Source organism: Cuculus canorus, chromosome 3 (assembly GCF_017976375.1).
Source record: "Cuculus canorus isolate bCucCan1 chromosome 3, bCucCan1.pri, whole genome shotgun sequence".
Taxonomy (NCBI): domain Eukaryota; kingdom Metazoa; phylum Chordata; class Aves; order Cuculiformes; family Cuculidae; genus Cuculus; species Cuculus canorus.
In genome coordinates, this window is record NC_071403.1 from 84,191,182 (window position 1) to 84,213,771 (window position 22,590).

A 22,590-nucleotide genomic window follows, 5' to 3' on the forward strand; every position below is an offset into this window, starting at 1 on the left:
CAAAGACACAAGCTTTTTAATCTTACAGTGAGTCCTAAAATTAAAAAGTAGTACCCTTACCACTGAGCGCAACAGAAAGTTACAGAGGTAAGAAAAGTTGCAGGACAACAAAGTAGGGAAAAAGAAATCAGAGCATAAAGCCAAAGCAAACCAGCATCCAAGCACCACTGTTGACATCTGCTACCCCATGCTTGTAACAAACTCACCTCTGGCCCACCTTTCTCCATCCCCACTGCCTTTGCTGCTATATACAGAACGGGTGAAACTGCAGGAAGTGTTTTGGAAACCAAAAATTGTGCGTCTTATGACATCGGGAACCAGATTTTGGGTGGGTTTTTTACTTTTTTTATCTCTATTTTTAACTCCAGTGCAAATGCACTATTACTGATAATATTCATCTTTCATGTCACCAATAAGCTTTACTGCTATGAGCACACCTGCATGATGATATTCCCTCAATAGTGCCTCAAGCTTCACAAATCAGATGAATGGATTTAACATGCATATGCAAATTAAACTTAAAAAAGTACATATTCAGGAATACGCATGTGTGGAAACATTCTTAGAAGCTGTAGGCCACGACGTTTTTAAAGGACCTTGAATGGCGAGATACGAGAGAGTTGGAGGGAGGAACGAGAAGAATTGGCAGCATGCCCAGAGCAGAAGAAAGACAACAAGGCTTAAGAAAATACAAGTTATGATGACAATGTAAAAGAGCATGCAAATATGCACAGAGTCAGTTAACCAATTAAGTGTTTAGAATAGGCGTGTGAACAGTAGTAATTAACCAATAAGATTGTAAGCTTGAGTGCATGGACAGTCAGGAAAACATACATAAGCTTAGCCTTCTGATTAATAAAGGGTCTTCGATTTGCACTCAGAGTCTGCTATCTTCAGTTCTCTCACGTATGTTATACTGATCTCGATTAACCAATTAACCATTTTGCTCTGAATAATTACTTTGAAACACAGAGCTTTGTGATTTCAATGTTCAAATAAACATTAAAATGTAACGGATAATTATGAAATAAAGATGTTACTCATTCCTACTTTCTTTTTGCTTTAATAATAGTAGCAAGTCATGAAATTTCATTGTGATAATTTCATTTGTACATGATCTTTATTCAAAAGTGACCTCTTTTTCCTTGAAGCTTTTCACAGAAGCATGCCTTTAAAGGAGCTACCTAGCACAAAGCATCCAGGACTTTTCCAGCTACATAGCCTGGGGAAGAGCACATACACCAGCTTGCCAATGATGTGTGGGCTGTGTATCTGACAGTTGTCTAGGTGACAAGGTGGTATAAAACACACCCAAATCAAACTGCCTGCCCTATTTATTACTTTCTCCTATGAAGTTTAATAAAGAACTTGTTAGAGAAGCACAGGAAGGAAAACAGCAAACCCATGTATTTCTGCTGCCTAAGAACTGAAGGATTTTCTCTAGAGCTTTTTCTGGTGGCTTGGCCTGACTTGGTCCCTGCCATCCTCCTTGTTTACTTTCCTATTTCTTGTAATGAGACTGGCAGAAATTGCATTGCAAAATTTTACTCATTACTGCTGATATTTTTGGAAAATGAATTTCAAAGCTAAACAAAATCTGAATCAGTCCCCAAAGCTCAGCAATAATGTTATTAGGACAGACAGGATCAAACTCTACTCACATACAAAGGAGAATTAAAGCACACTTAGCATAGCAATAGCATTTCTAGAACAGGGCCATTTACTCCTGCAGTTGATCAAATCTGTTTGGGCTGAGATTCTTTTCCCCCATTTAAAAAAGTTGTATGACAGACTATACTTTGTAAATATGGGACAGGGATCTTCTGAACAATAACAAAGTAAGCAAATTTGAAGTGCCCTTTACTTCACATTTGTAATTTGCTCATACAGTAGTTAAAAATATGTTCCTTACACCAAAACAATACATGGTTGAGTAAATCTGTAAGACATTCTATATTTATGCAAATATACATTCTTGAAATTTTTCCTCACGCTGTCTATAAATACAGCATTTGAAAAGCCAAACAATTGCCAAAAAATTTATTGTAAACTTTTTAAATTTATTATTGAGAGTACTAATCTGATAGAGTTGACAAAGGTTGGGCTTTTCCTTTATTCTAATTTAGGTAGATATGGGGCATGCATAATTTTCTTTAAGAGCTATGTATCAATGAGCACTGCTTCTGCTTTACTCCAATTCTGCAATAGTTCGCTGAGCTCAGAAAGAAACTTTGCGAAGAAACACAAACATTTTGAGCAGACTCAGCGCAGGATTTGGCTGTATAGAACAGTCTGGACCTGGAGAAAAGCACTGCTCTGGGGTGCACCTGCCTAGATCTTGTCCCATAGAGAACTCAGAGATGACTGGAAGGCTTTGAAACACAAGAAGAAGCCATTTTTGAAAGAATATCAGACAGGTTAAATAAAGTGAGAGCAGTCAGAAAAAGTAGGGAAAGCCAAATAAAAATGAGAAGGCTTATGCACAGCTTTCCCTCTTGTCAGTGGTTGCAAGGTTGTGCTTGATTCTGGGCTTTACTTCCACCACCTGCTCTCGGGAGATCTTGTGTGCCTTTATATGAGCTGGAGTTCCCTCTTCTCTGCTGCCTCATTCTTACTTCTGCCACCCATAGGTACCGCCTGCAACCACAGACGCTGTCTGTAACGGAAGGCAACTGTCTCCCCGATGCAAAAGCTCTTTCCACATACTGCTTCTAGCACAGCCTTGTCTGAATATTCTGCATATCACAACAACGTGAAAGGAGAAGGAGAATAGGAGAATATTTTTCTGGTATTCTAATTCACCTCTAAGATAAATATATTTAGACCTGATTACGTCAGTACTGTTTCATCACATCTTTCAAGACAACATATAAAACTGTCACTAAAATGAAAGTTTTTTGGGAAATGCATCTGTTCATACTAAATACCTAATAGCAGACCAGCACAAACAGTTCTGTGATAGAACAAACAGTTCTCTTGTTGCAAAAGGAGAAGGTGCTGTCTTAACTCTGATAAAGCAGGGTTTCGTTTCTATTTTGAACTCCCTCCAATAGCTTGTCATGGGATTCACTCGATATCTTAACGCAGGACCTGCACCCAGCAGAAGAACCTGAGTAGACAGACCATTTTGCTGTCCCATTCCCAAAGGTTATACGTTTCTAGATGGAAAAACACTCAACCTGCACTCAAAGAAAATGGTTTTGGATGGTATGTTAGAGTTGCAAGACTTATGAGCTGACTGCGATGCTCCAAGAAAAGTGGAACTCACTCCCTTTCCTTTGGCATAAAAAGAAAATAATCTTTACTACTGCACATTACAAGAAGAAAGTTCTATATTTGCTCCTCTACACAATAATATGCCCGGATTTAGCTACGAACACAATGGCTGGAAACAACTGCTGAAGAAAATACTTCTGAGATACCCAGGATTCAAAGTTTTGAGGACCGTCTTAAAATTCAACTCAATCATCCCTTGTCCCTTTTTCTGATTTCAAAATGCCCTTGCACGCAAACAGGTCAGCTACCCATTTTTCCAAGAGCAACAGGAACCTCGGTGGAGAAAGCTTATTTGGGAGCTGGCAAAGGAAATGTGATTAACAATGCTCCAGCCCTTCCCCAAGACTGACACATACTTTGATATCGGATCACCTGAAAAAACCTGTAACAAAGTAAGGCAGAAATAAGCAATTATTTCAACAACTGACATCATATCATAACCCATCAGGAAGGGCTGAAATGAACAGATAAACATTTTCTCCTCCCTGCCTCTCTTCCTACTATCCTGTTTTTAAAGGAAAAAAATATCAACATACTGTGTATTTCAATTTCCCATAGAATAAAAGTAACAACAGCTGAAGATTAATACAGATCTAAGTAGAGCTGGGAGTTCTGCAAGGGAAAGGTTTAAGATAGAAAAATTTGTGGAAGTGTGGATTGTAGCTTGGAGACAAATCCTGACTACAGCAAAAGCAGCCCACTGTGACAGAGACCTGGAGGCAAAGGAAAAAGTATAAACATTTGATTGATTTGTGTAAGAAACGTTCCAAAGACTATCAAACTAAGGCAGTTGACAGTAATAGAATACAATTATTAAAGTGACATCCCATTCCCTACACCACGTGTCATCCATTTCTTTGCTTTGAACGTTATCAAAGCAGTTATTTAAGCAGCAGTTTCTTTCAAAGGCAGCCTAGAAATGGCACAGGAGAGAGAGAAAAGGTGGCACGGGTAAATACGACAGAATAAGCATTCCATATGAACCAATCTTAGCCAGAGCACACTGTTCTTTCCTGGTTATGAACCTCACCCTTTCGCAACATTTTTCTCCTACACTTCCTTCCAGGTAAGTCCAAGTCCTCCTGCACATACTTCAACCGCACCCTCATCCTAAGATCTTGCAGATGCTCACATGGGTTTTGAGGATTAAGGGAGAATACTTCAAAAAGAAACTCACCAACTTACTAAAAGGAGAAAATACCTTTATACATTATCTACCTTCACCTGGTTTAGTAGAAACCACATGCTGAAAATAGTTGGCATCTAGAACAGTCCTTGGGGAAGTTTTGTACCCACTTAGTCTTCTCTCAGCATCTCTGTGGCTCTGGGCTTTTGCTGACCCCAGGAAATTCAAAATTCAAAAGGCAAAAGGAAGCATTTAATCCACAAATTGTGCAGTACGTTTCAAGATGAAAATTTAATTAACACAGAACTAAGATTGCCTGTCCTAATAAAAGCCTTTGAAAAACAGAGAATGTGAGCATGTTAAAAAATGGTCCTGCGTCAAAGTGTGAGAGGTCACTCCTCCAACTTACACCAGTTAATGAAGCATCTGGCAGTAGATTCAGCGAAGAAGGCTGTCAGTTGTGTCTCTAATGCCATGTACATGCATTACACTGCATGTCCACATGGACTGAGAGCACATGTCCAATCACATTTCAGATCTTGCTTTGATAAAAACACTGGCTTAGTACCACAGGAAACTACTGTGAATATGCATTTTTTCCAGCAGTTCGGCACAGGACATCAATTGAGCAAGCCACTATAATGGAGAGGAAGTAGACAACAGTTTGGAGAAGCAAGAACTTGGAAAAGCAGGGTGCGAAGAATCAGAACAACAAGAAGAGTCTGAAAGGGATCAGGCCTTTGTTGTAGATATTTGCAAAATATTTTATTATTGCTTTTGTTAATCCAGGTAAATATTTCAAGTCTAATAATTTTCTATACCTGACACTGACACTTGCATCTCAGTAAAAGGCAATATATAATAAAAACAATATGCATCTAATCCTCATCTCTGCAACACTTTCAAACTGAGTTATTCGACACTGCATCTGGAACTGCTCACTGCAAGGGTTTGACCACCAACCTCCTGCATACAATCAATTCACTTGGAAGCCACGTCTTTATAGTGGCCTGAATTGTCCATGCCTCCTCACAATCTCTCTTATTTAGCAGTACTGAGGCTACTTAGGCAATGGAAAGAGGCAGAACCAAAAATTCCACTTAGTGGAATAGAAACTACATTTAATTTGGGTTAGTAAGGTGGTTTCTGGAATCTGCAGATTCTCAGGTGCACTTCCATTTGCTGCTTCCACCTTTGCTAACTGTGATGCTGCAACAGCGAACACCTATAGCCTAACAAGGCAAATCAGGAAGAATTTGGTTTCAAATGAAAGGCATTTTTCTATTATTTTTGTACTGTTGTACAAACACAAGCGTTATGTGAAGAGAACCCAAATGTTAAGGAGAAGCAACTGAAAAGCACTTACCTTTATTTCAAACTCATAGTGTTCATCCTTTCCCTGCCCACACAGGACATAGCGTGGAATACTAATTTTAATTGGGTCCTTTAGGTCATCTGGATTTGCTCCCAGAGAACGACAGACCATCCGCTTTCATGTGCGTACCAAATAGGGAGAACAAAGGAAAACCAAAATCACTACATAAGGAAAAAAAGAAAAGAACTTCACTAAAAATGAGAAAGTGTTCTTTGCCAGAAGAACAGGGAAAGACAACATGGAGGGAGCAGAAATTATTTTAAAAATAAAGGAATTACTTGAAAACAAAGTGGATCTCCTTTCATAAGCAAGCCCTAGCATTTTGTTATGCATGAAAAAATTGAGGTGGAAAGTCTAAAAGAATATTGCTTGTTCTTTGAAAAGGCATTTTCAGCTTAGATATCAAAAATGAGGGAAATCAGAAGACTTTGTATTAACTCTCTTTGAAAAAAATAACCAAGTCTTCACGCTCTTTGTATGTCCTTATATAACAAACCTATTTACAGTATCATGCAAAGCTCCAGTGGATCGAGGCCATTCAGAAATTGCCTATATCTTAGACTTTTAAATCCAAACTCATTTTATAATTGAACAAGGTATAAATAACATAGGAATCCATTGTTGGAACAGTCTCCTACTATTCTCTTTAAACCATATCTAATTAACAGAAAACTCAATTATGATAAATTTTCATGGTCTTGACAAAAAAGTCTAAAGAGGTATTTGTAATAAGGACACATTCCTCTGACTAACAGCCAGATGGAACCTGTAACTGAAGTTATGTCAAAAATAAAACATTTTTGCAACTGCAAAAAAGTTCTTTGCATTGAGTGTCTCCAAAAGTAGCATAAGCATTTACAGTGAATAAGTACATAAATTGCCTTTTAGGAAGTCCTCTACTTTCTCAATTGAACGTATTCAGTCTAAAAAACTTAGGGAACTTGTACTTAAAAGAATAACAGCATCATAACAACTGTATGTTAATGACAACAAAAAGATTTTAAAACTATCACTTTACAGTTGAGATCGTGTTATACATTTGTGTATTGCATATATAGAGATTGCATTCTCAACATTCATTTTCAACCCCTTAGCTGCTACCATGAGAAATGTTGCTTGGTCAAAATTCTTCAGGCTTGACCAACACTATCCCCACACGTGCATATGGCTCACGGTTCTCCTCATTGCCACTTGGTCTCTCTGTAGCAACTCTTGGTGACTCCCAGTACATGCGATGCTGTGTAGGAGCTGGAGGAAAGTTTGAAACTCATTCATAAATGTCCCTCCGTGTGTTGTTTGCTACAGACAGCTTTTTGGCACCCTCAGCTAGCTATCAAGAAGGGAAGGCTATTATTTCATTACTAGTAAATTATAAATGCCAATGGCATGACAAATGTTTTGTCCTCTCCATTTTGTCCTTCCTTCATTTTTCACCAAGTTACTGGCTCTTCAAGGAAAACTTATTTCCGGAGCACACAAGTGTAAGCAATTCTTTCCTTGGGGGAAAGAGTTCATTGCCTTGACAACAATATCATCTGGTTTAAAACAACAAAACCATAAAGTCACTCTTAAAGCCACCTCTTGTCAACATGTAATTTATTGACAGTCATTTTCAGGGAACTATTACAAACAGCTAATAGTAGAGAGAGAAAATAATGTCAAACATAACGTACTGTGAAAAACATACCCTAATACATTAAATAACGTTTTGATAGTCACAAACATTGATCATTATGTTATGTTTCATTTACAGTAGTATAAAAGATATTGCCATAGAGTCATTCCTTCATTCATGCAGAATATTCATGAGTTACATTTGAAAACAAACACAAAGGAGGAAAACCATGTTATCTGGAACACAGCATGCACAAACATTTAACTTTGGCGCATAATCTGAAAAGGAATTATTTGCAGAAGCTGCTGTCATTTAATAGCCTTGATTAAGACAGTCCTCCCACATAGTACCACTCAATGTCAACTTTTGACAAGGCTTAGAAGAAATACCTTACTGATATGTCAATGTACGAGCCACTCTTGACCTGGACTGACATGAGGTTATGCTCCAACTCATAACTACTCTGTCTGCTCTACGTTCTGTGTGATATTTCTATATACTTTTTTTGTTAAAAAGAAAAACCATACCTCAAAATAATGTGACACATTTTGCTCATCCTTGGACTTCCTTAAGGCAATAGAAAGTTTTATTAAGATCTAAAAAAACCTGAATTCTCTATCGAAACCAGCATTCATTCTTCCAGACACAACTTCCCCAACCAATGCAAGTTATTTCTTTTCAAATCCCACGTAAATTACATTATCCTGTCTTAACATATGGCAAGAACAAATGGGAAATGTTCTTACGCTAGTAGAGAGACTGAAGTCTAACTCTGTCTAGTAGAAGATTGCACCTCTACTGGCAATATGCTTATAGAATTTAGAATTTCAGATTAGATACCACTGTTTTTTCTGCCAAGGACCATCTTCCTCAAACAAGGCAGATGGGAGATTCAAGCAGCAGGATTCAAAGGTATTCAGCTCCCTTTATAAGGGAAGAAATAAAAGATGGGAGACATCATCTTATTTATGATTAGAACGCCTGACAGAAGTAATGGCTAAAGAATAACCTTGTACTAAGCTCAAGGGAAGTCTCAAGTAATGGAAACATTTTACTAATGTTCAATAGTTCCATTATTTCTTGGAATATAATATGGAAGAGACTGCAAGAGATGCAGTCTCACAGCATCAACAACCCCATTATTAAGCAAGTGGAAGAAGAGGAAAGTCAAGCCAGGCACATTACATGAAAAGAAATTTAGAGTTAAACTTACTCCATCCTTGAAATAGTATCCCCAGTTGACAACTGTCCATTTAACAGTATCAGAAATAGGTATGCAAATCACAAACCCCAAAACTTTTTTCTTGCTACAAGTACAATAGCATGACCAAAGGCTGAGATGTTATTTAAAGCACTGTTTACACCCTTTAGTCAAGTTCATTCTCACGTCATATTTTCCTTAAACACTCACATCAAGGGAATATAAAGACTTATTTTATTGCAGGGGACTTCACATTAACTGTTTTGACAAATTAAGTAGGAATGACTTAAAGCATGCATTGCTTCCCTGCAAGGAAAGGAGGGGAGTGGGAAATCTAAAAAGATTATATTGAATGTTCTCTGCATTTTTCTTGTTCTGCTTCACTGCTTCCACATAGCCTACACTCTCTTTGCTCAGGAGAAAAGAGAAATCGTAAATCCATTGATCCCTGGTACTTCAGCCAACACAACTTAGAATAAGCCAAACACAACTACTTTTGCATGTGTGACAAACTTTAATGCAAGAGTGCAATAATGCTCAACGCAAAACTCTGAAGAGAATTGTCAATGCCATTCTTCAAAAATCCGTAAGTAGAAAAGCTATAAATGTCCTTAGTATAAGAACACAAAGTGCATGTACCATAGAAAACTAAACGCACACTACAGTTCAGACAAAAAATGGTTTGAAACATATTGAGGGCATAAAATAGATGAGAAGCCTGAAAACAAAGATACTCAGCAAGATTAAGGGAAAAGACAACCAAGGAGGAATGGAAAAGACATTAATGAAGATCGACAGGAGATGGAGGGAGCCAGAAACAACAGCCAAAATGGAAATCAGAAGACACAGCTGTAATTATGGTTTTGATCCATGTAAGATAGAAATATTTAATTTCCTAACCTTTCCAAGTAGATGCATGTGCAGCATATTAGAGACTCGCAAAAAGTAAGCGCTCGAGTAATAATGACTTTTGCTAAGACGTGTGTGTACACCCTACAGCGTTCCCTTAGAGGTTCAAAGGACTCTTGCTTATTAATATGACAGGAAAAAAAATAAAAAGGGTTTTATCAATATTCATTAGCCTCTTATTTTGAATGTATCTAGATGTATTTGGATTTCAACACCTAGTCAGATGCATAATTAGCCACATGGCTTCTTCACTTGAACTGAATGTTAATTTCCATATTTCTGAAGGGATACGCAAACTGCTTTGAAGAACTGATGGGATGACTGTCAGTTGAGTATTTATTTCTTCTTCACAGTATTTAGAAAAAACAATTCCTGAATCAGATCCAACCTTGCTCCTTCTAGAAAAGACAAGCTCAATTTTTGTGAAATTCTCTTTGTCTGGCAAAACTACACATCGCATATCATTCAAACTGTACAACTGAAGGCTGTCAAATTGTGATCGCTGGCATGAAGCTTCCAAAAAGTTAGGTGCAGGATAAAAGACCTTATTTTCTCTTAAGAGACCTATATGAGTAGTTGTAAGAACAAGTGCTCTATACAAAGTCTGCTTAGCACAGTCTACTTTCACTGAGGTATACAGTAGTACATGAATGTCACCTAGTGAAGGTTTACTATTTCCCATATTTGCATGGAGTAAGTAAACCAGATCAGCTAACTCAGTTCTAAATTTACAGGACAATCGTACTCCATTTGAAAATATTAAGTCATGTACTTCTGATGTCCAGTCAAGCGAAATCTGCATCAAATCATCTTTCAAAAGCTGGTGATCTAAATAAACAGCATCATCCAACACAGGAAACAGAACACTCATTATGTCATGGCAAATTCTTTGAGTGAAATGTTTGTTATAGGTAAATATTGTGAGTAAACCATCTTCAGCAGAACACAGAAGGCTAATATTCTGTCCAGCAAAGCCAACTTGGATCTCCTTTATCGTGACAATAGGAACCTCATGAAACATTGCCAAGGAACTCTGGCAGATGTCTTGTTTGACTGATGAAACAACAATATACAGAACAGAGCTGAACAAAAGCAAGCAAGCAGGTTCTGGATTAGGGTTCTTGGAATCACCAACAGCGAGCCAATATATACTTTTCAACTCCTCTGTTCTAATACAGATTTGAGGTAAGGCAGAGGTCAAAAGTTCCAGCACTTTTTCCAGAGAACAGACTTGAAGCTTGGAAAAGAGATCAGGAAAACACACAAATTTCTGTCTTAACACAACACTGTTTTCTAGTTCTTCATTTTTACAACAGGACACAAATCCATCAGATGGCTTTCTTGCACAGCTATCAGAGATTTCGGTGCTTACATACACAGTGATAGCCTCTTCCATAGGGGATTCAGGTTGAACTACTTTTTCAGTATGAGCTTTGACATCATCAGTAGAGTGGGACACGTCTTGATTTATATCTGACTTGAAGAACATATTTGTTTGCAATTTTCTAATAAACGGCAGACTTTTTATTAATGATACTGCTTGTGCACATCTTTCACTTCTGTCACACAAACTTCCCAACTCTTTAATTTGTTTAGAAACCACCGTACTGTTGAACAGTTGACTACTGGTATCTTTGTAAAGGCAGGAAAGCTTACTGAAAAGATATCCCAAACCATAAGTGTGCTCTGGGGTCACATCAAAATGAGAAGGTATTGACTGAGAAGAAATCAAATCTGAGGCTTTTTGCATTGGAAGCTGACAATTACTCGACTGGTCTCCAATTGTCGTGTGCACTGTCTTAAATTGGCTGTTTTCTTTACAAGTTATTATTTCAGAATGCACATTAGACTGAGAAAAGAGAATGCACGATATGCTGTTAAAGCCAGCCTGCTCATTAGCACCCATTAAGGATCCTAAAGGAGACAGCTGTTGGGAGAGCGAACAATCAGATTCACTTCTTGAGCTGTCAGAATTCGGAGAAGTAATTATTTTATCATCAAAATGATTGGAATTTTCAACCTTGCAGAGCGAATAAGCAGCATTATTCAAGTCATGACTTTGTAAAGAAGTAGATAAAACATTCTGATAAAGAACATTCTTACTCTTTAAAGTATTAATATTTTTAGAGTGAATTAAACTACTTTCAATGTCACAATGACAAGCAAAGCTCTCCTGTTCTGAAATAAGCTTTTCATTTTCAAATGCCTTCTCTGATGTAAAAGGGGAGGAGATCTTTCCAGAACTGGAAAATAAATTCCACATCTCTGTATATTCCTTCTGTCTTTTATGGTCTCTTACTCCTGCGTTTTCTCCACACAACTCAGAAGTACAATTGCCATCTTTAGACATAAATGGAAAGCCATAATGTGGCTGCCACCGCTGAGCTGTCTGTTAAAAAGTTTCAAAAGAAGAAAATAGAAACGTCTTTATAAAACCTTCCAATTTGAATAGCTCTTAAATTGAGGATTGATTTTGATTACATTTGTACAATCACTCAGAATTGATACAATCATTGTACGATCTCTCAAAATTAGAGAGAGAAAATCCAACAGAAGTTATTGAGGTCTGATTCAGGAATAGTTGATCTTCCCAGTCCACCACCGCTTCTCCTTTGTACAGTATCCATTTCACTTGGTTTATATTTCCTTTACTTGAAAACCACAGGAAAGTCAAAAGGTGATGCGGAAAATTTATAAGCCCTCTATTATTTTTCCATATATGCACAAAACAGTAATGCTGTACTATCCCAGATAGCATAAAAAGTCTAACACAGTTTAGAAATAAGAGCATAAATCTCAAAAAAAGTCCAAATTAGAGGTGATGCAGACCCCTCCTGCTATTAAGGTTTAAATTCATAAAGTTGTTTAGGATTTACTCAGAATAAGTAATTAAATGTGGGGTTCAAGCAAAAGTTAGGCAACCAAATACAGTGGGAGGGGTCTAAGCCTCAATTTAGAAGCACGTGTATGAGTCCATTAAGACATAGGGAAATTTGCCCAGTGCTGCTTGCTAATATAGATATTCCTACAATAGTGAGTTCATTGTGACTCAAAAATGTGAAGAAGTATTCTGAATGTAGGCCTCTCCTCATCAAATGTTTTATGCTCTAAAATCAGGAAAGGGATACTGTTCCAAATTCAGAATTATGACAAAATAAGGAAGAAATATCTCCAGTAACACACCTTTCAAATAAGAAAAATACCATGCCAAATCAGAAAAAAACCACTTTAATTCCAGCTGGCAAAATACATTGCTGTCTCTATCAGCCATTAATCTTGCTGTGAATTCAAAATTCTAATTATGCAGCTAAACATTAAGAAATTTAATTACAGGGCATGCCATAATTTAAGACAACCATTTCATTCTGACAAATTATGACCTACCTCATACTTCAACTTGCGTTGAACAGTGCCATTATTAAGCCTCTCATTATCCTAAGAACAAAAAAAGTACAGGTAATTATTAAAAACAATGTCTTCTTGTGTAAGTTCTTCATTTAGAAGTATTTATAGGAATAGACATTCTTTTTAATAGACAAAAATAACTATTTTCTTATTGACATTTATTAAACTACTGGCTTAGAAGTCAATCAAGTCAGTCTTTCGATTAATTTCTTTGGATTAATTAGATCATCAGTTTTTAAGTCAGCATTTGTTTTTTAGTATAAACAATTATCATTCTTCTGGATAGAATTTTATCAATGTATTTTACAGGCATAAAATGAAGATTTTTATTTTAATTGCAAGTCTTCTACTGTCATTTACACAGTCTTCCCTGAAAAAAAAAAAAAATAATGGAATACAACATAAAATAGTCACTGGGAAAAAAAAAAAAAGATGAGGAAAATCTAAGCCAAATATCCCCAACTTACTATTTACTATTTCCTTTTTTTTTCTTTTTTTTTGCAAATTAAAATTAATTAAACACATGAAAACATGATAATTACTGAACAACAAAACTATATCAGTGGTTATACATGGAGCACTGAAGCTCAGGAACTCCTACCCATCTCTGCTCACCTTTAAACTTTCAGTAGACCAGGACAGGCTAACATCATTATCCTCAGCTTTGAGATGAATATGCTGTAGCCTTCTCTGCACTTCTTGTTCAATAAAGGCATTTATCCTTCAAGACACAGCAAAGTTGTTTTTTTTTACAAAAAGGTATGCTCTTAGAGAAAAATCAAGACGGACTAAAGAGTTTCATCAAATGCTTGTGAGCTCTAAGAACTGCACGACTCTTAATTGGCAGACTTAATGTTAGACCATTTTTACACTTCTTCAAGTAACACAGACTTCTGAGCAAGTGTTCGTTTAACAGGCAAAGATTAACAATTTGTTATCACAATTAGACAATTAAATTGACCACAGGTTAAGACACTGCTATGAGTGCAGCTCTACAAACAAGTGGCAGCAAGGATAAGAGTGATGCAAAAGAAACAGAAGGCTAGGGTAGCATCTTTAGTAATTTAATGGTTTGTTCTTATCAAGGCTGTGATATGGGCAACTTGGGCTAACAAAGATTTGGTCTTTAAGCAAAAGGAATGTTTCAAGAGTTGATACTGACAACTGCATGTATACATGCAAAACGAACCGATATGAAACAGATTTTAAGTGACACCAGACAGCTGCCCTGTTAAAAAAAGGCTTAAGGCAATTTCATTTACTTTGATGTTTTAAGTATATATAAAGCAACACCATATAGATAAGTAACTGTAAACGTTAAAACAATTTCAATGCATTTTAGCTCACAGTTTCCTAACCCTCTATCCTAAAACCAAATGCAGGAGCAACAGATTAGGCTGTTGGTTATTTGAAGCAAAATACAGCAAATTAATTTTATCTCCAAACTAGTCTTTAAGTACAATTACAGTACTTAATTACAATCCAACCTCGCAGAATGATCTTTCAAAATATTTCTATTCTAAAGCTATTGTTTGTATTTCTACCAAAACATTACAGAAATGCACATTACGTACCTATCATCAACTAGTGGAGCAGCAGATGGCTGTGGCTTTGTTGGAGTGGTAGGGGAGGTAACACGGGAGAGTCTCTCTTCTACTGTTACATGACTTCCTTTCTGACCACCATCACCTTCGTATAATTTTTGCTTCAGCTGCTGAATTTCCTGATCCAGGCTATAAAGAGATCTTAAAATGTAATTTGTTTTAGTTTAGTTACTGCAGGAAGTCCTGTGCTTACACTGTGATGCATGTATTGTATCCCATGTACTGTATATACACGATTGTAGGTATTAATATTTATGAAGACATAAAAATAATAATTGTTCTTCAAGTATATTTAGACAGGAAAAAGCGACAGCTCTAAGATACGTTACAACAGCAGTATTGTTAAATAGAACATCTTCAATAACTTCCAATGCAAAAAGTATCAAACTCAGACCATTAAATATTAATTCATAAGACTTAACCTATCTATTAGGATTACCTGAATAAACTTCCCTCATTACAGAACACTATCAATGACTTCAGTTACTAGCTTCCAGTGTGAAGTAAATTAATCAATGGGAGGAAGTGGGGTGTTAAAACCTCAAAATACAGCACCAATCCAAAAAACCAAAGACAACTTACAACAATGATGGGGCAAAGCATATCTGTAAGAAAATCTTTAAATTGTGTACTATGTGTATAAATAAATCTTAGTGTCAAATTATTCTTTTGGTCTGTATGCGTTTTTTTTTAAATTTACTTACAAAATAAAACATCTAGTCTTTATTTTATATATACTAATAGATCATCTTCTGAAACGGAAAACTCCTCTCTTTCTTTAACAAATAAATTTCATATCCAGCCAGATTTATGCACAGAACAGAATATGTAAAATTGAATACAGTATTTTTGACTGAAAATGCCTGAGGCATCTAGTAAGGCATAAAATAAGAAGCACTTCTTGCAATATTGATCACTTAGTCAAATTAAACTATATTGTAACAAAGTAATCTGCAGAACACACATTTCACTTGTCATGTAGCTGAGATTAGCAACACAGTAATAATCTTGCCCATTTCCATCACAACTTTTGTCTCTAAAGGTAGCTGGTTTTTTTTCTAGAGGTTACTTGAAATTTAAAGAACAGGAGAAAAGAAGTTCCTGCAAGAGCAGAAGAAACTATGCACAAGTTGGGATTTTACCACTTATCCTACAATTGCATTTATCTAAATCGAAGTACAATGCTACAGCTACTATATTCCATCCTGTTTAAAACAAAGATTAAAGAGATGACAAATGCTGAGGCTTAGGCTGCAGTAAAGCAGGCTGAATTGTTACTTCTTTTTTAGAGTACTTTTTGCAGCACTGCCAGAAGCCATCTGTTTCTTTGATTAGCAGCAAAACAACCTTGTATCCTGAGGGAAAGTGGATGGAAGATGGTTGATGGATACAGGAGTGTTTGCATTTATGGAAAATCAATTTAGCCACAAAAATCAGAATTACATTAAAGCAACAAAGCCTATCTCTTGATTTGTTAACATCCTACTATCAAAAGATATTGCTTCCTATAGCTATAAACTTATCCAGCCACGTGATAGATACCCACCAGTAAGTACAGTAAAGTGCACCTGACCACTTGTGAGCAATACATCTTGTCTCAAAGATAAGTCTAAAGATGCTCTATGTTCATTCTATTGCCAGTAAAGACAAAACGTGCCTGTGTTACTCCAGTATAAGTTACCTTAAAATTGTTTTTTTTGTGGTCACCCTTCTAAGTGAAAGAATTTGAGCTAACATATTTCTGAAACTGGAAGAAAACATTTTATCCAGTTATGCTGGATAGAATATATACACTCATAAACCATTTCAAATGAATATTGCATTTAAACATTTTCAGAGAGTTACCACTGATCCGAACTAGAGCAGATCATCACATAATGGTATCTAGATAAAAAATAAGAATCATATACAATTCATATGCTTCCTATAGTACTCAACACATTGTATACTGTGAATTGTGAACTCAAACACAAGAGCAATAAACAGCCTGAAACATTTATCATTTATCTTAAGATTTTCTTCTGCCATAACATTAACAAAAACATTCCAAACTTAATTATTCAAGCTCTGGGCCATGCACTGAAAGACTTTAAAGTTCTACTTAGTTTGTGACGACTTTACGGTAAAGTAAAGACGACTTTAAAGGAAACAACAAAACCAAACCCAAGACCTTTTCATTGGTATCTTGGTTGGTATCTTTTCCAAACCTCAGCCTTCTAGCTGACAACATATTTTTCACTTCTCTCACAACCCAGGAATCTCAGCAACCTCTTGAGCGCTAACTGAACTGTCTATTTTTGTGGAATCTCCAGTTGTTTATAGCTGACTTTATCCAAGCAAGATGCCTAGTACAGAAAACAAGATTTTTATGTTCAAGACAATCACGAAAAATCACAACATCCATGACAAAATGATAAATCAGTATTGAAAAAGTTTAACTAAAATCCACCCAATGTAGTTCTAAATGGTAAAAAAGTGACCTCTATACAGGACATAGAAAGGAACTATTCTCTTCTAATAATGGTTTAAAAGGAAAAGGGTACAGATGAGCTCTTCAGTTTGGCTATAGGCAAGTTTCCTTTTTTTAGGTTGTTTTCCTAATCAAGTATTTTGAAGGGCTTATCAAAGAAGAGTCAGATAATTAGTGGATTAAAAAGTAAATGAAAAACACTACCTCAAGAAAAAACACATCACTGTTGCATAATAATCACAGGTTTTAAAGCTCTAGTATTCACAAACTAGACAACACATTTAAGAACTGTAATTCTGCCCTTTTACCATACCACATGGATTAAATGATTAAAAATTCCCAGGGAATTTTTGCAATGAAATGAAAAATTTCTTCCACCTAGGAATAACTTTCCTTACTTGAAACACTTTCCTCTGAGCCTCCCATAGTTAGACCAAACGTTATGCAAACAGATATCATGTGTATAACTGACGACATTGCTTCTATACCTAAATGCGTTCTTCATCAGACAGGGCTGTATTAAAGCCTCCGTATATTTTCAAATAAGCTTAAAGTATACCACCAAATTTCACAGGGATATATGGTTAGTCTATTTTATTTAGCACTGAAACCAGTAACAAAACATGAAACATTACATCTGTTTACTTCGAATACCAGAAGTTTGCTCACCACTTGAGACATACAGTTGGCAGTCTAACTGTAAGCCTCCAAATCTTGAACAAACATTGAGTTTGTTATCGATAAAACCCCAAGTTGTTATACATTAATATTTTTAAGAAACATGCACCATCTAACTACTTTTTTCTCCTAAGGGCAAAACATAAGGTTGGCTAAGCTTTTTCAATAGGTAAAATAACTTATTTAAGTGCTGTGATGGTTAATGTAAATACTATACTGCTGACAGTGGGATAAGTATCTGAATGCAACAAATTAACGAGTGAGCAAGAATCCTTTAAAGAGCAATAGAGCCTCAGTGGTGGGTAAACTACTAGAAAAAACATCAAAAAAATCAAACAGTAGGACACAGAACAAGTGGCGCCCTCAAAATCTACAGCACAAAACACTTTTGTGGACAGGTTCTAATAAATGGAAGTTACCATAACACTTACCGTTCTCGGTCTTGTTCGAGGGCCTTCTGCTCAGCTTCTAGACTAGCCTGCAGACCTGCCTGTTCACTGCAGCTGTTGTTCAATGTGGCAAGCTTCTGTTTCTGCTCTTCAATTTCAAAGTCTATCGTTGAACGACGTTGCAAAGCAGAATGCCTCCTTTCTAACTTAGCAACAGCTTGCTCCAGTGCTTCTCTCTGCTGTTTTTCCCTTGATTCAAGGATTTCTTTCTCTTTTTTCCGAACCTTTTCTTCCTGACGAGCAACATTGGCTGTAAATTCAAAGGTTTCTTGAAGCTGCTGCAGCTGATTTGTGCTAGCTCTATACTGGGCAAGCTGCTCTTCTTTTTCTTCTATTTCTTTCTCTATTTGATACAGAGTATTATCTAACCCTAACAAGCCCCTACCAAGGACTTCAGAAGCTCTCTGTTTTTCTTCCAACAAAGCTGGCAAATGATTACTCTTCAGGTACTCAAGCTGGCGTACTTTAGATTGGAGCCTGCACTCTGCAGGCTTTACCTTGTCAACTTCTTCAGTCTTGAGTAAAAAGTTTTCATCTTCTCTCTTGAGATTTAAACATTCTTCACATGCAAATTTTAAATGTTCCAGAGCTCTTTTCTCATCTGCTATTTCCTTTTCTAGGTGAGCCATTTGTTGAACTAAATCTTTTTCCAAAATAGTCAACTGTTCCAGTTGTTTCCTTTTAAACTCTACAAAATCATGCTGCGCTTTTTCTAACTCTTCACAGTTCTCATCACCTTCAGATCGGGCTTCCTTGACTTTCAAAAGAGATTCTCTAATATCCTCAAGTTCTCTTTTCTCTTCTTCAACTCTTTGTACATCCCCTCTCTTCAGAAGCTCTATCATGACCTGCTTTCTTCGAAGCTGTTCTTCCAGATGAGCCACCAGCACTACCTGCTCCCTTTCTTGTTCTTCAAGTCTCCTTTTTTCTGATTCCAGCTTAATATACTGTTCATCTTTTTCCTTTTTAAGTTTTTCTAGTTCACGGAAAATCTGCATTTTCTCAGCTTTTTCATTATGATTAAGCTCTTGTAGTCGCTGCAACTCCTCTTTGACCCGTGCAAAAATTTCTTCCTGCTGCTTTTTCTTTTGAAGCTCTATCTCCTGTTGCTCCCGTAATCTCTCTTCCTCAAATTTTTCTTTTTCAGCCAGCAAATCCTTTAGCCTACTCTCAATGTGAACACTTTTCCGTTTCAGACTCTCTTCCTGTTTTTTAATTTGCAGCTGTACTATTTCTGTTTCTTTGCGCTGTGACTCTACTTCTTGTTGCATTCTTACAAGTTCTGCTTTGTCAGATCTTTGTTTTTCCTCCATCTCTTCTATTTGTTTCCTACAGTAAAATATTTACATGCAATATTTCAAACTTTTCTTCCCCCCCCCCCCCCCATAAATCAACACACAATTTCCACACACAAAGCTGTGGCTATATGCAGTTATATGAAAACACGCTACAGAGCATTTACATTAGTAGACAGTTAGACTGCATGATGTTTAATCGTCTACTATATCCACTAATATATGAAATAGAACACATCAGTTCACACAGTGAAGATTAAACATATATTTTTATGCATTCTTACATGCTCATATACACAAAGTTATGTAAAAGGACTTATCAGATCAGAAATTTTCCTCATCAAATTCAGCCAACAAATGAATTAAAAACTCTTTCCTCACTTTAGGTGAACCTAAATGAATTACTGATAAACAGGATTATAAGATTAGGAACAGATGTATTTGAGAGAGAAATTACTTTAAAGGAATTATGATGTCCCGCGCATTTTCTCTTTTGAAGGTTCTAGTGCATTACAAATGAGGACAGACTGAGACTTCAAGATCACTATTATGCCCATAAGACAACTGCCTAAATACATGCAGGACAGCATGCAAATCAGTTGGTTATTTTGCAAGAGGTCAAAGTCAGATAAATTAAAGCACAAGCAAAGCAACTTCAGTGCAATCTAAATTCAAATCCTACCAGTGTAACAAAAAGAATAAATATCAGTGATTCTGTTGCATCATTTTCTGAATAACATCATCTAATGTTTTGGAGTTTCAGGGGTTTTCTGAGTTTATTAAACTTAGTATAACTACATAAACAGCTCTTTCAAAATGGAGCAAGTAGTCTAAAGCTGAGATGGCAGAAAGTGTCTTTCAGCTTATGAAGCTGACCAATACTGTGAACAGCAACAACGCGAGAGCAGTTGCTTGTAAAATCTTAGTAGGTATGATGAGCCAGATAGTTGGCTCAGTTTGCCAGTTAAACAAAAATACTTTCTTTTGTACTTCAAACTGATTTTCAAATAACATTCCGATAAGCCTGACTGGTATGCCCATACCAGCGCAACAATTCTGTATAAGAAAAGCAGACTTGATAACATGAGTTTTTCCCATCAAGATTCAATCCAAAGACAATGAAACTGTAAAAAAAGATCTGAATAAAAAATGTGGCATCTTTTAAAATAATACCACGAGAATTATGAGTGAGGATAATATATTACATTTGTATCATCTACTTTCCTCATACATTTGTGTTTAGTATTTTCTTTGCTAAATGTCACAGTTAGTGACAATTCAGTTTGTCTACCTGTTACTAATAAATAAGAACGAACAGTTCAAGAAACTAACCAAAATCTTCATAGAAGACACAAAAATGAAATTATTTATATCAGGACCCTCTGCTTGCTGAGTAACACCATGATTCCATGATTTAAATGGGTCCACAGCATGTATACAGACACAAACACACGCGCAAAGACTACAGAGAATGTTACCTTTTACTTTCCAATTTTTCAAGCTCCTCTCGTTGTTGTCTCTCAAATTCTAGCCTAATTTAAAAGAAAAAGAACACAGTAAAAAGTCTGTTACTTCCTGAGCAACACAAAAATTAGGAAGATATGATACAATTCAGCTACTCTTTAGAAGATTATAATAATGGTACAAATCAAGAGTTTTATAAATTGCTTTCTATAATAACAGAAAATAGGACCTTCATTAGGGTTACAAATTAGATATCATGCTGTCTGACATGAGTACAAACAGAAAAGTAAATGAATTTCTGGGGGGGGTGGGAAAAACCTATTTAAAAAGTAAAGTTAAACAAGACAGATAAATTATTAGCAAGGCCTCTGCAAGTTAACTACATGCAGACATGGCAATCAATACATAGAAATTGAATTTCTCTACCTTAGACAGATCGGTCCTTTCACAGGGAAAAGACTGCTACGGGAGGCAGGGGAAAACATAGTGTTCAATTAAAAAGGGAATTGATAGAAAAAACATATTAGCGGTACAGAATATTTTAAAGTCAACAACAGTTTATTTTATTAGAAGTTAAATTGGTTAGATTCACGGAACATTTGTCACATTACCATTGAAAAGCAAAATTTAAATAATTATTCTTTCTAAACACATTTTTAAATGCCAATGATAGTTAAATCGATGCTCTTCTTCCTATGGCCTATTGACTTGAGCACTTCTGAGAAGGGGAAGAGCTATAAAACTATGCTAGGACATGCCTGTAATTTTTCAATTTCCTCCCAAGAAAAAGAAAGAAACCCTCAAACATTACTCTAAAGCAATCAGTGGAGCTGAAAAATCTCAAATTCCTGTGAAATGCAACATTCAAGCACAGAACACAATTCAAACCCATTTATCCAAAATATTTTGAGATTTTAATGTATCCAGTTTGATAAGGTTCTCAAAAATTATGGGAAAGTGTTTTATGTAATATCTAATATCAGTTCTTACTACAGTTGTACAGAAGTCTCTCTTATTTTAATCTCATTTGATAGATTTATGGTTTTCTTAAGGAATTTTTTCAAAATAAATATTAAAAAAGCAAAGACAATGTATATACCAACTGAAATATTCAACTAAAGACACAAACATCCACTTATCTCAGGCTTGCTACAGCTCAAGTAGTTTGCAGATTTGTGAGACAGTCAATAAACAGTGAAAAAATGCAAGACTACCCCACAAGTTAACTTCAAATATTTGCCGAACTGCAGCTTAAGATGTCTTAACAACAATAAAGTATTTTTAATATTTGTTTCTAAAAATCATTCAAATGCCTACAATAAAAATTATTTGCCGTTGGACACATGCAAAAAACACACCAATAATCTAACATTTATAAAGCAATTTAAATGAACTTTGATTCCTACATGCTCAAGAAGAATTTTCCAACCACTGCAATACTGCAGAAGGACTAGTTTTAAAAAATCAGGTTTTCCAAATTCCTCAAAAACTAATTTTAAAAAATTCTACATTGTCTAAGAAATGAGCAAATGTAGATTTTTATACAGAACTCCAGACACCTGAAGCCTTCATGTAAAAGTCTCACCCTTCTACATTTACATTAAGACTGTCTAGGATGGACACTGTCTCAACATTACAGCATAAGGAGAGATGACAACACTGAGTATTTTTAACTTTATCATAACTTCTGTAGCATTAATGCAAAATCCACAAAGTTACACAA

General features: G+C 36.0%; 1 protein-coding gene across 14 annotated transcripts in view; it reads right to left on the reverse strand.

Moving 5' to 3' along the window:
- KIF16B (kinesin family member 16B) overlaps positions 1-22,590 on the reverse strand; it is a 135,501-nt gene that overhangs the window by 38,539 nt on the left and 74,372 nt on the right. For 3 of the 14 annotated variants that reach the window (XM_054061070.1, XM_054061078.1, XM_054061075.1), the window contains 7 exons: positions 21,294-21,329; positions 20,882-20,935; positions 18,091-19,437; positions 14,482-14,652; positions 13,523-13,628; positions 12,887-12,937; positions 5,982-11,891 (listed from right to left, as the gene is read on the reverse strand). In XM_054061070.1, the coding sequence (XP_053917045.1) occupies positions 9,711-11,891; positions 12,887-12,937; positions 13,523-13,628; positions 14,482-14,652; positions 18,091-19,437; positions 20,882-20,935; positions 21,294-21,329 (3,946 nt within the window). In that variant the 3' untranslated portion in view covers positions 5,982-9,710. The other 11 variants (XR_008448939.1, XM_054061083.1, XM_054061080.1 and 8 more) reach the window with 11 other exon arrangements.